At 46.7% G+C, this 12,935-nt stretch overlaps 3 protein-coding genes across 3 annotated transcripts; 1 reads left to right on the forward strand and 2 right to left on the reverse strand.

Annotated features, from left to right (window-relative positions):
• Positions 1-279: 279 nt before the first annotated feature.
• LOC124829054 (uncharacterized) lies at positions 280-1,742 on the reverse strand. Its single transcript, XM_047302495.2, has one exon. The coding sequence runs from the start codon at positions 1,500-1,502 to the stop codon at positions 639-641; it is 864 nt and encodes a 287-aa protein (XP_047158451.1). The 5' UTR covers positions 1,503-1,742; the 3' UTR covers positions 280-638.
• A 2,055-nt stretch (positions 1,743-3,797) lies between these two features.
• Positions 3,798-4,310, forward strand: LOC148191765 (uncharacterized). The gene has a single exon (XM_088099953.1). It carries the CDS (start codon positions 3,798-3,800, stop codon positions 4,308-4,310), a length of 513 nt encoding a protein of 170 aa, XP_087956079.1.
• A 4,866-nt stretch (positions 4,311-9,176) lies between these two features.
• Positions 9,177-11,177, reverse strand: LOC148191766 (uncharacterized). The gene is made up of 3 exons (XM_088099954.1): positions 10,642-11,177; positions 10,284-10,537; positions 9,177-10,207 (listed from the first exon to the last, which is right to left on the reverse strand). The coding sequence occupies exons 1-3, from the start codon at positions 11,175-11,177 to the stop codon at positions 9,177-9,179; spliced, it is 1,821 nt and encodes a 606-aa protein (XP_087956080.1).
• Between the last annotated feature and the right edge of the window lie 1,758 nt (positions 11,178-12,935).

A 12,935-nucleotide genomic window follows, 5' to 3' on the forward strand; every position in this document is an offset into this window, starting at 1 on the left:
TAATCTATTTTAATTAATTTCTTGACTACAAATCAACTTCTCGAAGTCAGAATTCTAAACTTAGAATGAATTATGAATGGTCGGACTCTGGTATAATATTGTTTAAAAATATTTATAAAAAAATATGGCAACCCTTCTCATTTATTATAACCATTTTATAAGATAAAATAATCTTTTGATTAATACTTTTATAAACAGCGATATAATAATTTATTTTCAATAATAAAATAATTATATTTAAATGAATTATTAATAAGATTAACGTAATTAGGAATAAAATATTGTTAAAAATTAATGTTTATTAATGAGATAGGGGAACTGTAAAAGTATGGATACTCTGGGAAGATAACTACAGCAAGGATTGATAAAGGCTGCGCATTTGTGAAAAGGCACGTTACACTAATCATATTTACACGACGCTGTCGTTGTAATCGCCGGAACAGAAAGGAACAAAAAAAGACAGCAGCGGCAAATTCAATCACGCTTACTTTTACCGTCAACCTATATTACATACATTGTAGTATAATATAGCGTTCATACCGTTATTCAATTTGCCACGTCATCCCTTAATCCAATATTCAAAATGTCAGGGCCCACCGCAGCCGTCACCAAATTGTATAGCAGACAAAAAGCGAATCCTAATGAGACACGTGGATTTCGGACTCACCAACTACCCACGACTCCGACCTTCTCCCCGACACGAACCGGTTCACGGAACCCAAACCGCGCGGCTCACTCGAGAACGATTCTTCAAACAACTCGTCCTTGCGGCTGCCCGTGCTGCCACCAGTGCTTCCCCTCGTTTTCTTGCCATAGCTCCATTTCTTCTTCGAAGACGAATCCCCAGGCTGAAGGTCCGGTTTCTGAACTGGTTTTCCCCTGCGACCAGTTTGGAATATAGCACGAACGCTTGCGAAGAATCCAGCCTTCTTCCTCTGGCTCCGCTTCGACTTTTGCCGCGTGATGGTAACGGCGGCGACGGAGGTAGTGGCGGTGGCGGTGGAGGAGATTGATCTCTGGCGCGTTCTAAGTGTCCGATTGCGGTCTCGCTTGGATCGCACTCTCCCTATGCAGGAGACCTTCGGCGACGAGGGTTCAACGAGGGAGTTTTCCGATTTTCCGCTGACAGACGCGCTACGCTTGGGGAAGAGCCTGGCGTTTGCAAGTCGGTGATTGCGACGGCACTTTGCGTCGGCGAAGGAGGTTTTCTGCGGCTTCGGCAAGCCGATAATTGCGGCTTTGGATTTCAGATTCTTGGAGAATCGCTGCGAGTTGTTGTTCGAGCTAGGGTTGAGGTTCGTGGAGGAAATTGAGTTTCCTTTGGTGGATTCGTTCCTCTGGTAAACGGCGTTGCGGTCCCACCAGTCGTACTCGGCGTCACCGGAGAGCCAGAAGGACTCCGGCGGCAAGTCTGGATGGTCGTTGTCGGCACAGGCGATTTTCTGGTCAGAGCAACCGCCGCTGCAGGCGGAAACCAGCGTCTCCAAATCGACCTGTGGCATAACAGTAATTTGAGAGAGAAGGAAAAAGAAAAAGTTTATTTGGAGTTATTTGTCTTACTTTCAATGTTGGTTGCTGAGTCGTCTTGCTCTTTGTGACGGTGGTTCATTTATTTATACGAAGGGATTGGAGAGTATTTGAGTCTATATGTTATATCGCTTTTCTTCTAGAGTGAGAGAAGAAAAGGCATTTTCAAAAGAATAAGAAAGCAATTCAAAGCAAGAGGGATAGTAGTATAAGATTTAACATGTTTGGTTTGCAATTGCGTGTATATAGAAATGTGCAAACTACTTTGACCATATTGGTTACGTAGTTCTAAGTTCCCTATTCTTTTAATAATATTTCTTTTGTATATGAATGGAATGGCTCACCAAACGGGCTTGGCTCTTATTTGGAATTTCATTTTGTGATAAACATTAACGAGGGTAAAATGCCCCGTTTGCGAAGGTAGCTTAACTAAACTTGGTCACGATAAGCTTTGAGATGTACAATATAATTATTGAAGCTTTAAAGCTTATAATTATCTGTCGTTTTAATTGGAGAGAATATACTATGCTATCTTTGTGGCTAGGGCTTTTTAGTATAACATTAATAAAATCTAGGTTTAATCCTTTTCGACATCCCTATTTATGTACGAATGTCTCAATTGGGTCCTCGTTTTTTAAAGTGTATCAAAATGGTCTCTAATTTTGAAAATTGATATCAATTGAGTCCTTTCCGTTAAGTTGGCTGGACGACGTTAAAAAAATTGATAAGTGGATGCTGAGATGACGAACGAACGCTCGTCCACCAGCGAACGAACGCTCGTCCACCAGAGAACGAACGTTCGTCGACCTCTTACTGCTAGACGACCGTTCGTTCCACACTGGACGACCGTTCGTTCGGTGGTCGACGAGCGTTCGTTCGCTGATGGACGAGCGTTCGTTCGCTGGTGGACGAGCGTTCGCTCGTCATCTCAGCATCCACTCATCAATTTTTTTAACGCCGTCCAGCCAACTTAATGGAAAGGACTCAATTGATATCAATTTTCAAAATTAAGGACCATTTTGATACACTTTAGAAAACGAGGACCCAATTGAGACATTCGTACATAAATAGGGATGTCGAAAAGGATTAAACCTAAAATTTAACAAACAAATGATGACTAATACCTTCGTCAACTACGAATGACGAGGGGAGTGAAATTAGTCTATAACTGCTTAACGAATTGAAAAAAGGTTCTTTATTATGTCTATCATTTTATAAATTTTATTGTTGTACCATAGGATACCTAAATTCACCAACTGTCGACGAGCACCACGGACGACAGAGTGTCGACCCCTCTCACAATCACAGGAGTATCGAACACTCCTGGCCAATCGTTTGTGAGGTCGACATTCATTTTGTTGATGTCGACGTACTGGCAGACCACAAGCCAGCGACGATGTCGCGACATCTATCGCTCTCACGACATTTAATATGTTTGTGTCGACGCAAACAGTGGTCGACATATAGTGAACGACATCATAATAAACGATTCAGCAGTAAAGAATAAGCAGTTACAAATATTAGCTAATGCAACGCCACGAATCACGCAAGTAGTTGACTCAGTATCAGACATGACCTAGCAGTTACAACTTCCAAATAGTCCACTTCGGTAACTGTCCGGATTTCCAGGTAAACGGTTTATTTTCCTGTTTTAAATATACAAAGCACATCAGAAAAAAGGTACGTTTTTCCCCTTAGAGAAATTGAGAGAGAAATTATTCTTCTACTTGATCACTTTGAACCGAAAAGATTAGGGAGACCCCTTTCCTGACTTGAGCGTCGGAGTGCCTTTGCAGGTACCCAGCCCACTTTCCTCTCAGAAAGGATAACGCAGGAAGAGAGATATCACAGTAACAGCATCACAAGAAGGAGCAGTGGAGATTTGTTAGGTTCGTATCTCGGTTTCACATCCATACAGAAACATTTTGGCGCCCACCGTGGGGCCGAGATTTAACATCCCAACGACGACCACCGGAGCTATGGAAGACTTCAACACTCGTGATTTAATCCAGCAACTGCAAACCTAGATCGAGGCACAAGCACAAACTATACGGGAACAGCAGGAACTCCAGCGCAAGCAGGCGGTGGAGCTGGCGGCACTGAGGGCGCAACGCCCACCGCTAGAAGTATCTGCCTCTAATCGACAGGATAATAATGAATCGAGTCACCATGGAGGACCATCTCACCCTTTTGGTGGGGGGAGGAAAGGGCCTACTTCCATGCGCCTCACCAATCTACTCCCGTTCACAGTGACCATCATGCAAGCGCACATGCCGGATAAACCTCCCCCAACGTTAGAACGTTATGATGGCTCTGCCGATCCCGACAATCACCTGCGCAACTTTGTAGACGCCATGGCGTTCTACACAGATAATGACCCTGTCATCTGCAGAGCTTTCTCCTTATCCCTCAAGGATGAGGCCTTGGAGTGGTTCCACACTCTTCCACGAAATTCAGTAGACTGTTTTGCGACAATTAAAACTCTATTCAGAAAACAGTACGCAACCAACAGAAAACCGGAAATGACGGCTGCTGAGCTGGTAAATACCAAACAGGAAAAGGATGAAACACTAAAAGCGTTCTTGCAACGATACAACGAGACGGCCCGGCGTGTGAAAGATATCAATCACACCTTCATTATCAGCAATCTACCTTCGTGCTTAAGGCCAGGATATTTTGCAGAACAATTATATGCTGACCCTCCAGCATCAATGGAAGAATTGCAATCCACAATTGCAAAATTCATCCGCATCGAGGATCTCCGAAATTGTCGGAAGAAGTAGCAACAGGATACCTCCCGTCACGATGTCAAGAAAACCGTAAAGCGATCGACCAACGACTATAAATCAGATCGACCGCCCCGAAAAGAGTCCGGGTGGACGCCTAAGTACGATCGTTATGCAACCCTCAACGCACCTAGAGCAAAGGTGCTAGAGGAGGCTTTGCACGCAGAACTCCTAATTGTGCGACGACGAGCTACTCCCAAGAACGCGGACAGCAGCAAGACCTGTCGTCTCCACATGAATCGTGGGCATGACACAGAGGAATGTAACTTGGTGAAGGACGAGCTGGAGCGACTCATCCGAGCAGGCTACCTCCAGAACTATGTTAAGGACAGAATTTCTACCAGAGCCACAACTCCTCACCGAAAGGATCCCTCCAGACGGAGCCCTGAGCAATCACCTCCCAGGGATGACCGACGCCGCAGGCGATCGCGCAGTCCACCTCGACGAACGGAGAGAGAACGTTCAGTCAGAGGTCGAATTGACACCATATCGGGTGGTTTCGCCGGGGGGGAGTGTCGTCCTCCGCCAGGAAACGACATCTCAGACAGCTAAAGTCAGTACACATGGTAGATCGACAGACTCGGTCTATTCCCGATATTACCTTCACCAATGCAGATTTCCATGCGCCCGACCCTGATCACGATGACCCCATGGTCATCACTGCTGAAATAGCTCGATACGACGTCAGCAAGGTACTTGTCGATCAGGGGAGTTCGATCAATATCCTATACTGGTCCACCTTCAAAAAGATGGATCTATCCGAGGACCTTATTGATCCTTTCAACGAGCAAATTGTTGGCTTCGCAGGGGAAAGAGTCGACACCCGAGGATACCTCGACCTGCGAACGCGCCTTGGAACTGGTCGAGAAACACCGGAACTTAGAATCCGCTTTCTGTTAGTCGAGGCCAATACATCATACAACGCCTTGTTGGGACGACCTTGTTTGAATGCATTTGGAGCCATTGTGTCCACCCCCCACCTGGCCATGAAGTTTCCCACGGAACGTGGCACCATTTGCACCGTAAAGGCGGATCAGCGCACGGCCCGACAGTGTTATGTGGCTGGTCTTAAGGTCACCCCTTTTATCCCAACCAAAAGGGCGAGGGGAGCTGAAACAGCAGCGGTCGACTTAGACCCCCGAACTAACATAGATGAGCGTCTCCATCCACAAGGCGATGTCAAACTCCTTGCACTGTCGGCGGACACCTCCAAAAGCACAAACATTGGCGCGAACCTCACCTTGAAAGATGAACAAGATCTGGGACATATGCTCCGAGCAAACGCAGACTTATTCGCCTGGACGGCCTCCGATATGCCAGGAATCCACCCCGGGGTCATGGCCCATAAATTGTCTATCTTCAGAGAGGCACGCCTAGTCGCGCAAAAGAAGAGACGGTTCGGCGAGGAGAAGCGCAAGGCCATTCAGGTCGAGGTAGAGAAGTTGATGAACGCTCAGTTCATCAGAGAGTTAAAATACACTACGTGGTTGTCGAACGTAGTCATGGTCAAGAAGTCGAACGGTCAGTGGAGAATGTGTGTCGACTTCACTGACCTCAACAAAGCGTGCCCTAAGGATTCATATCCCTTGCCTAGCATTGATCGGTTGGTAGATGGAGCTTCCGGCCATGTTGTACTCAGTTTCCTCGACGCATACTCGGGCTACAACCAAATCCCCATGTATGCACCTGATCAAAGCAAGACAGCTTTCATTACCGAGCGCGCCAATTATTGTTATGAAGTAATGTCGTTCGGTTTGAAGAATGCCGGGGCAACTTACCAGCGCCTCATGGATAAGGTTTTTCATCATCAGATAGGTCGATGCATGGATGTTTACGTCGACGACATGGTCATTCGGAGCCATTCCATGGAGCAACATTTACGGGATTTAGAAGAGGTGTTTGGCCAAATCAGAAGGTATAACATGCGCCTCAACCCTTCTAAGTGTACCTTCAGAGTCCCTGCAGGCAAGTTTTTGGGTTTCATGCTTACTCGTCGAGGCATCGAAGCCAACCCAGATAAATGCAAAGTTGTACTCGACATGACCGCCCCAGCAACCCTCACGGAGGTACAACGGTTGGTTGGTAGGCTCACGGCCCTCTCTCGCTTCATTCCGAAGCTAGCCGAACACATCAAACCCATCCTGAAGAACATGAAGAAGGGCACTACCCGACACTGGGATGATGACTGTGAAACAGCATTCAATACTGTCAAGCGTATTCTCACTAGTCCTCCAATTATGGCTAGACCGGACACTGGGTCCGACTTACAACTGTATATCGCAGCATCCCACTCCGCTGTCAGCCCTGCCCTAATACAAGAAGCACCGTCCCTCAAGTTAATATACTTTATCAGCCGTACTCTACAGGGGCCGAAAGAAAGATATTCTCGCATTGAGAAAATCGCACTAGCTCTACTCACAGCTTCACGTCGACTCCGACCTTATTTTCAGAGCCACCAAGTGGTAGTCCGTACCGATCACCCGATCGCCAAGATCCTCCGCAAGCCCGACTTAGCAAGAAGGATGGTTTCTTGGTCCATAGAGCTTTCCGAGTTCGGTTTACGTTATAAGCCGAGGGGTTCCGTCAAAGGTCAGCATTTAGCGGATTTTGCAGCTGAATTAATACCCACACCCGACGACTCTACACCAAAATGGCTCCTCAGTGTAGATGGATCCTCCGATAAAAAGGGGGGGGGAGGCGGGGTTGTTCTAGAAGGCCCGCATGGTTTCATTGTCGAACAAGCCATCACATTCAAATTTTCTGCTAGCAACAACCAGGCCGAGTACGAAGCCTTGATTGCTGGTCTATCCTTAGCCAAAGAGTTCGCGATCACTTGTATAGAATGTCGGATGGATTCAAAGTTGGTGGTCGGCCACGTGAACGGAACTTATCAGGTTAAAGATAATCAGTTACTGCGCTATTTCCACAAAACTCAGACTCTACTTCAGAATTTCTCCGAAGTCAACATCGTCCATGTCCCTAGGGAGAAAAACACGAGAGCAGATCTCCTGTCCAAGTTAACTCACTCTAAGGAGAGAGCACAGCTGTCGTCAATCATCAAGATGACGCTCGACCATCCTGTCGTGGAAGCCTTCGTCACCGAGGTGTCGACTCCTGCCACAAACTGGCGCCAGAAGATCAGAGATCTAATGGTGCGGCAGGAACAGGGAGAGAGAATTAGTTTGGCCGATTCAAAGCGAATTGCACGTTTCTCGTGCATCGGCGACGACTTATACCGCCGCGGCCACAGTACTCCTCTATTGAAGTGCATATCAGAGGAAGAAGCCGACTACGTCTTGCGCGAGTTGCACACAGGTGTATGCGGATTACACTCGGGTAAACGAACACTCAGAGCACGCGTACTCCGAGCCGGATATTACTGGCCTACGCTCGACAAAGATTGTGAAACATTCGTCAAGAAATGTCTATCCTGTCAGGCCCATGGTCACGACATCCACGCACCTCCCGAGGACTTGCATGGTATCATTTCCCCCTGGCCCTTCGCTCAATGGGGCCTCGACATAATCGGACCTTTACCCCTTACCAAAGTGCAGAACAAGTTCCTTCTTGTGGCAGTCGACTATTTCACAAAATGGATAGAGGCTGAGCCGCTATCCGTCATCAGTGCTCAGCGGATACAAAAGTTCATATGGCACCTGATCTGTCGATTCGGACTACCGCAGAAAATCATTACCGACAACGGTCGCCAGTTCATCGAGCGCAAACTAGAGGCATTCCTCAGCAGCTTAGGCATTAAACATGTCACTTCCTCAGTCGAGCATCCTCAAACGAACGGCCAGGCCGAAGCCGCAAACAAAGCCATACTTACTGAGTTAAAAAAGCGACTCGGCGAAGCCAAAGGTTTGTGGGTAGAAGAGCTACCAGAGGTCTTGTGGGCATATCGCCACTCCACACGGATCTACAGGAGATACACCATTCAACCTGACTTATGGCACTGATGCCATGCTTCCGGTCGAGGTCGGTGAACCCTCGTTAAGACGACATATCACTGATATGACGCTTAATGACGAACAAATTCGGATGAATCTCGACATTCTTCCTGAACGTCGAGAGGTTGCTACCATCCGCGCAGAAGCTCAATAGCGAATGCTATCTCGCCGTTACAACACCAAAGTCAAACCCAGAGCATTCAAAAGTGGCGATCTGGTTTGGAGAAAACGAGGAGAAGCTAGGAAGAATCGAGCGCACGACAAGTTAGCCACCAACTGGGAAGGCCCATTCCGCGTCGCCGAGGACATGACAAATGGTGCATACCGCCTCCAACTCCTAGACGGACAGGCCATTCCCAACACGTGGAATGCTACCCATCTTAAATATTATTTCAGTTAGCATTCAATTTTTGCTGAAACATTACTCATTACAGTTTCAAACAAGAAGTATTTTTCATTATTATTATCATTTCAGTCATATTTAATTTCTCACATGTCGAGTCCCAGGGTCATCGTGGATCACCACACGCATTTCCGAACGAATAGGAACTATTCCCGGGTAACTGTTCTCCCTTGAACACCCAGTCCATTCGGGATACACTCCCACGGGTAACTGTTCTCCCTTGAACACCCAGTCCATTCGGGATACACTCCCAAGGGTAACTGTTCTCCGTTGAACACCCAATATTCACCCTCGACCGTGGCGCATGACGCTATGTAGGCATTCGACATCGACACTTAAGGTGTTATCTTCTTAGTTGATCATCATCTTTGACATTAGCTTGTTCAGACAACTATTCAACATACAAGGCGTTACAAGAAACGTTTATAGTATCTACACACATCCAATTTTCAACAAATCCAAGTATACCATTTAACAATCCAAGTTTAGCATGTCAAAGTTCATAAACTCCTAGTCTATTACAATGTCGGGTGTGTTGCCAGCAACATCTTTGACCGTCTCAGCAGCTGGTTCATCCGCAGCGACTGCTTCCACAGGTTCCTCGGTCATAACCACCTCTTCATCTTCTTCTTCGTCCATGAAGGCATCTTCGGGAATTTCATTAAGGGGTTTCAGTTGCCCCTCATACACATCTTTCCGGACGTCAAAATCCACTCCATCAGTCGACACCTTAAGCAAGTGTCCGACTTGCCTCAGAGCTTTCTGAAACCCCCTGGTATGTTCGATCATCACTGCCTCCTTTAATTCTTCTATCAGCTCCCGGTCCTCTTTCCCTTCTGCCCTCAGCGCATCTCGCTCCTTGCTCGCCGTCGCCCCTATTTTCTTGGCTCTTTCTAGCTCGATCAACAGTTCATCACGCCCCTTCCTCAACGTCAAGCCAGCATCCCGGGCATCGTTCAGCAACACTTCAGCCTCTCTCAGCAGTTGCTCTGACCGTTTCTGCCTTGCATCACAACCAGCATGAGCCTTAGTAAGCTCCTTCAGCTGAATCCGCGCTTTGTCCAACTCGCCCCGCAGCGCACCTCTGTCGGAGGCATATGCAAGATGCCACGCTAACATCTGTGACCGAGTCGTCATTTCCAGCAAGTCGTCGGCCATTTGCTGCTCAGTCATGCCCTCCACCACCTTCTTCTCCGAGTTGTCCAAAATGGGTTCAACCCTGTGGCTCATGGTAAAGGAGGGATCCCACACACCAAGAGGAAGGGGACGCTCTGTCTCATCTACAATCTCCTTCCTCTTCTTTGGCGCGGCAACATTAGTGTCGGCCACCTTCCCTTTCCTTTTTCGTATCAAGGGCTGCTCTTCAGCGGCCGTGATCTCATCAGTCGAGGCCACCGCCACCACTGGCCCAGCTGGTTGCACTTGAACACATTGTGGTCCCTGCATGCGTCTGGAGGATGACCCAGGAAGATCACCTTCGGTCCTCTCATTGTCGATAGCCTGGAACCAATTTCGGCCACTTCCCTTTCTTCCCATTATCTCTGCACAACACAGATCAACCAAGAACAGTCAACAACAACAAAGCAACAAATAAAAATAATAAGAAGAGGATCGTACCAAACACCCTCGCATCAGCATCATCATGCTCAAGGCAGTTTATGAGCCGACGGGAAGAAAAGGGGCGCGGCAAGGCCGTTAGCACGTTCAACGCCTCTATCTCCTCGATAGTCATTATATCCTCAGCCCACGAGGTAAACCTCAGTGGTTCTTGCGTCCAGTACAAAGGGAACTTGGGATTTCCCTCTCCATCGAAAAAGTGCCTCCGCCCAGAGTCAAGGATCGACACTTTGAAAAACTTATTTTTAAAACCCCTATACGATTGCAGGAAAAGCTCTAGAAGAGCGTTTCCGGCTCCGAAATTAACGACACCCAACCTCTTTTAGCGGCTGGTCGACACCTAAAAAAGTGTAAAAACAATGCCACTGTCGGCCTAATAGCCAAGGCTCGACACAGAACAGCAAATGCCTGCATGTATCCCCAACTGTTGGGATGCAATTGACTAGGCGCGACATTTAAGGTCCTCAACACATCCATTTGGAAGGTTGTAAAAGGCACTCTCAGATACAAGTCGTAAAACGGAGACGCATAGCAATAAAAGAATTCGTTGGAGCTATTCTCCTTCCCATGAAACACCCTCTCATCCTCCCTACAAGCTACCAACTTTATACAAGATTTATACCCTAGGGTTCTCAAAATACAACTATTTTCTACCCAATCTGCTAACACTCCCCTACTCCTAAACAGACTACTAACTTCGTCAACTTCACGCGCCACCCAAGCGTAATCACCGTCACGGGCTGGTAATATTCCACGCGCCTCTGGGCCTTCACTCCCCACATTTCCATAACAAAACGCACTCTCACCAAATGGTATAGTGGTAACAACAGGACACTCAGCCGATGACGACGGCCCCGGTAGTTCTACACCAGAGTTCTGCCCTTTTTCTTCCATTATCGGTCACAAACTAACCCACGATAGGATGAAGACAAGGTTGGATGTTTACCTGGAATATGGCGTATGAAAGCAAGAAGGAGGAGCGATTTCGCAGCACGCAAGGTAACTCTCACCGGCGGCCAAAGGACGTTTTCGATTCAGGAAAGCACACGTTTTTAGGTTCTGGTGCGCGTCTTTTCCTCTTCGTTTCGTATTAAAGAAGCCAAGACCGCAAATGCATCCAGCGCCGTCAGATCCAGTCCCATCCAGCGGCTATAATTTCTCGTCTCTTCGCTTCCTCATAAAAGCAAGAAAACCCTAAAATTTCTAACCCCGAAACGGTGCGTATCATTTCCCTAATATACCACCACTCGACGTCCTTCAATACACTCACACGCAAAATCCGTCCTCGTTTACTAGGACTCGGGGGGCATGTACCATAGGATACCTAAATTCACCAACTGTCGACGAGCACCACGGACGATAGAGTGTCGACCCCTCTCATAATCACAGGAGTATCGAACACTCCTGGCCAATCGTTTGTGAGGTCGACATTCATTTTGTTGATGTCGACGTACTGGCAGACCACAAGCCAGCGACGATGTCGCGACATCTATCGCTCTCACGACATTTAATATGTTTGTGTCGACGCAAATAGTGGTCGACATATAGTGAACGACATCATAATAAACGGTTCAGCAGTAAAGAATAAGCAGTTACAAATATTAGCTAATGCAACGCCACGAATCACGCAAGTAGTTGACTCAGTATCAGACACGACCTAGTAGTTACAACTTTCAAATAGTCCACTTCGGTAACTGTCTGGATTTCCAGGTAAACGGTTTATTTTTACCTGTTTTAAATATACAAAGCACATCAGAAAAAAGGTACGTTTTTCCCCTTAGAGAAATTAAGAGAGAGAAATTATTCTTCTACTTGATCACTTTGAACCGAAAAGATTAGGGAGACCCCTTTCCTGACTTGAGCGTCGGAGTGCCTTTGCAGGTACCCAGCCCACTTTCCTCTCAGAAAGGATAACGCAGGAAGAGAGAATCACAGTAACAGCATCACAAGAAGGAGCAGTGGAGATTTGTTAGGTTCGTATCTCGGTTTCACATCCATACAGAAACAATTGTATTTAATATAATGTTTAATAATTTTTCTTCTTCATGAATTAGTATGATAAAAAGAATGTAAAAACGCGCAGCTTAGGGTTTAAAAATACCCCAATGGGCTCGGGTTCCGCTAAGGGGAACTTAAGCCCATCTGCGATATACCGCTCACGGTAATTGCCGCTCAGCGGCACTTTCTTGATGTGCCCTTCTCCTTCTTTTCTTGACCTACGTGCCTTCCTAGCATACCCCTCATAGGTTCCCTGCAATTCAATGTTAAAAATGCTTATGCAAACCCTAACTAAAATAACAAACAAAAACAATCAATCAACTGGGTTTGCCTCCCAGGTAGCGCTTGTTTAACGTCACGAGCCTGACCCAAATTCCACCAGCACCCATCAGTAGGTGTTTCCAACTTACCAGCACCATCAGTAGGTGCAAAATTTTCTCACCAACACCCATCAGTAGGTGTTACAAACCTAGCATCCTTCAGTAGATGCTTAACACACCTAGCATCCTTCAGTAGATGCTGGATCCAACAAAAATATTTCAGAATAATGTCCACAATTTAAAGTTACAAAACCAAATCAAAAGTTTTTAAATCCACTGGGTTGCCTCCCAGCAAGCGCTCTTTTAACGTCATTAGCTTGACCCAGTAAAGCTC

The sequence above is a fragment of the Vigna umbellata genome, chromosome 10, assembly GCF_029865625.1.
Source record: "Vigna umbellata cultivar VRB3 chromosome 10, Vumbellata_1.0, whole genome shotgun sequence".
NCBI classification, from domain to species: Eukaryota; Viridiplantae; Streptophyta; class Magnoliopsida; order Fabales; family Fabaceae; genus Vigna; species Vigna umbellata.

Coding starts and splice junctions, on each gene's coding strand:
- LOC148191766 (XM_088099954.1), bottom strand. CDS start 11,177: ATGGAAGAAAAAGGGCAGAACTCTGGTGTAGAACTACCGGGGCCGTCG. Junction 10,538..10,641: donor ATTAGGCCGACAGTGGCATT/GTTTTTACACTT, acceptor GCAATCGTATAG/GGGTTTTAAAAATAAGTTTT. Junction 10,208..10,283: donor TGCTGATGCGAGGGTGTTTG/GTACGATCCTCT, acceptor TGTGTTGTGCAG/AGATAATGGGAAGAAAGGGA.
- LOC148191765 (XM_088099953.1), top strand. CDS start 3,798: ATGCCGGATAAACCTCCCCCAACGTTAGAACGTTATGATGGCTCTGCC.
- LOC124829054 (XM_047302495.2), bottom strand. CDS start 1,502: ATGCCACAGGTCGATTTGGAGACGCTGGTTTCCGCCTGCAGCGGCGGT.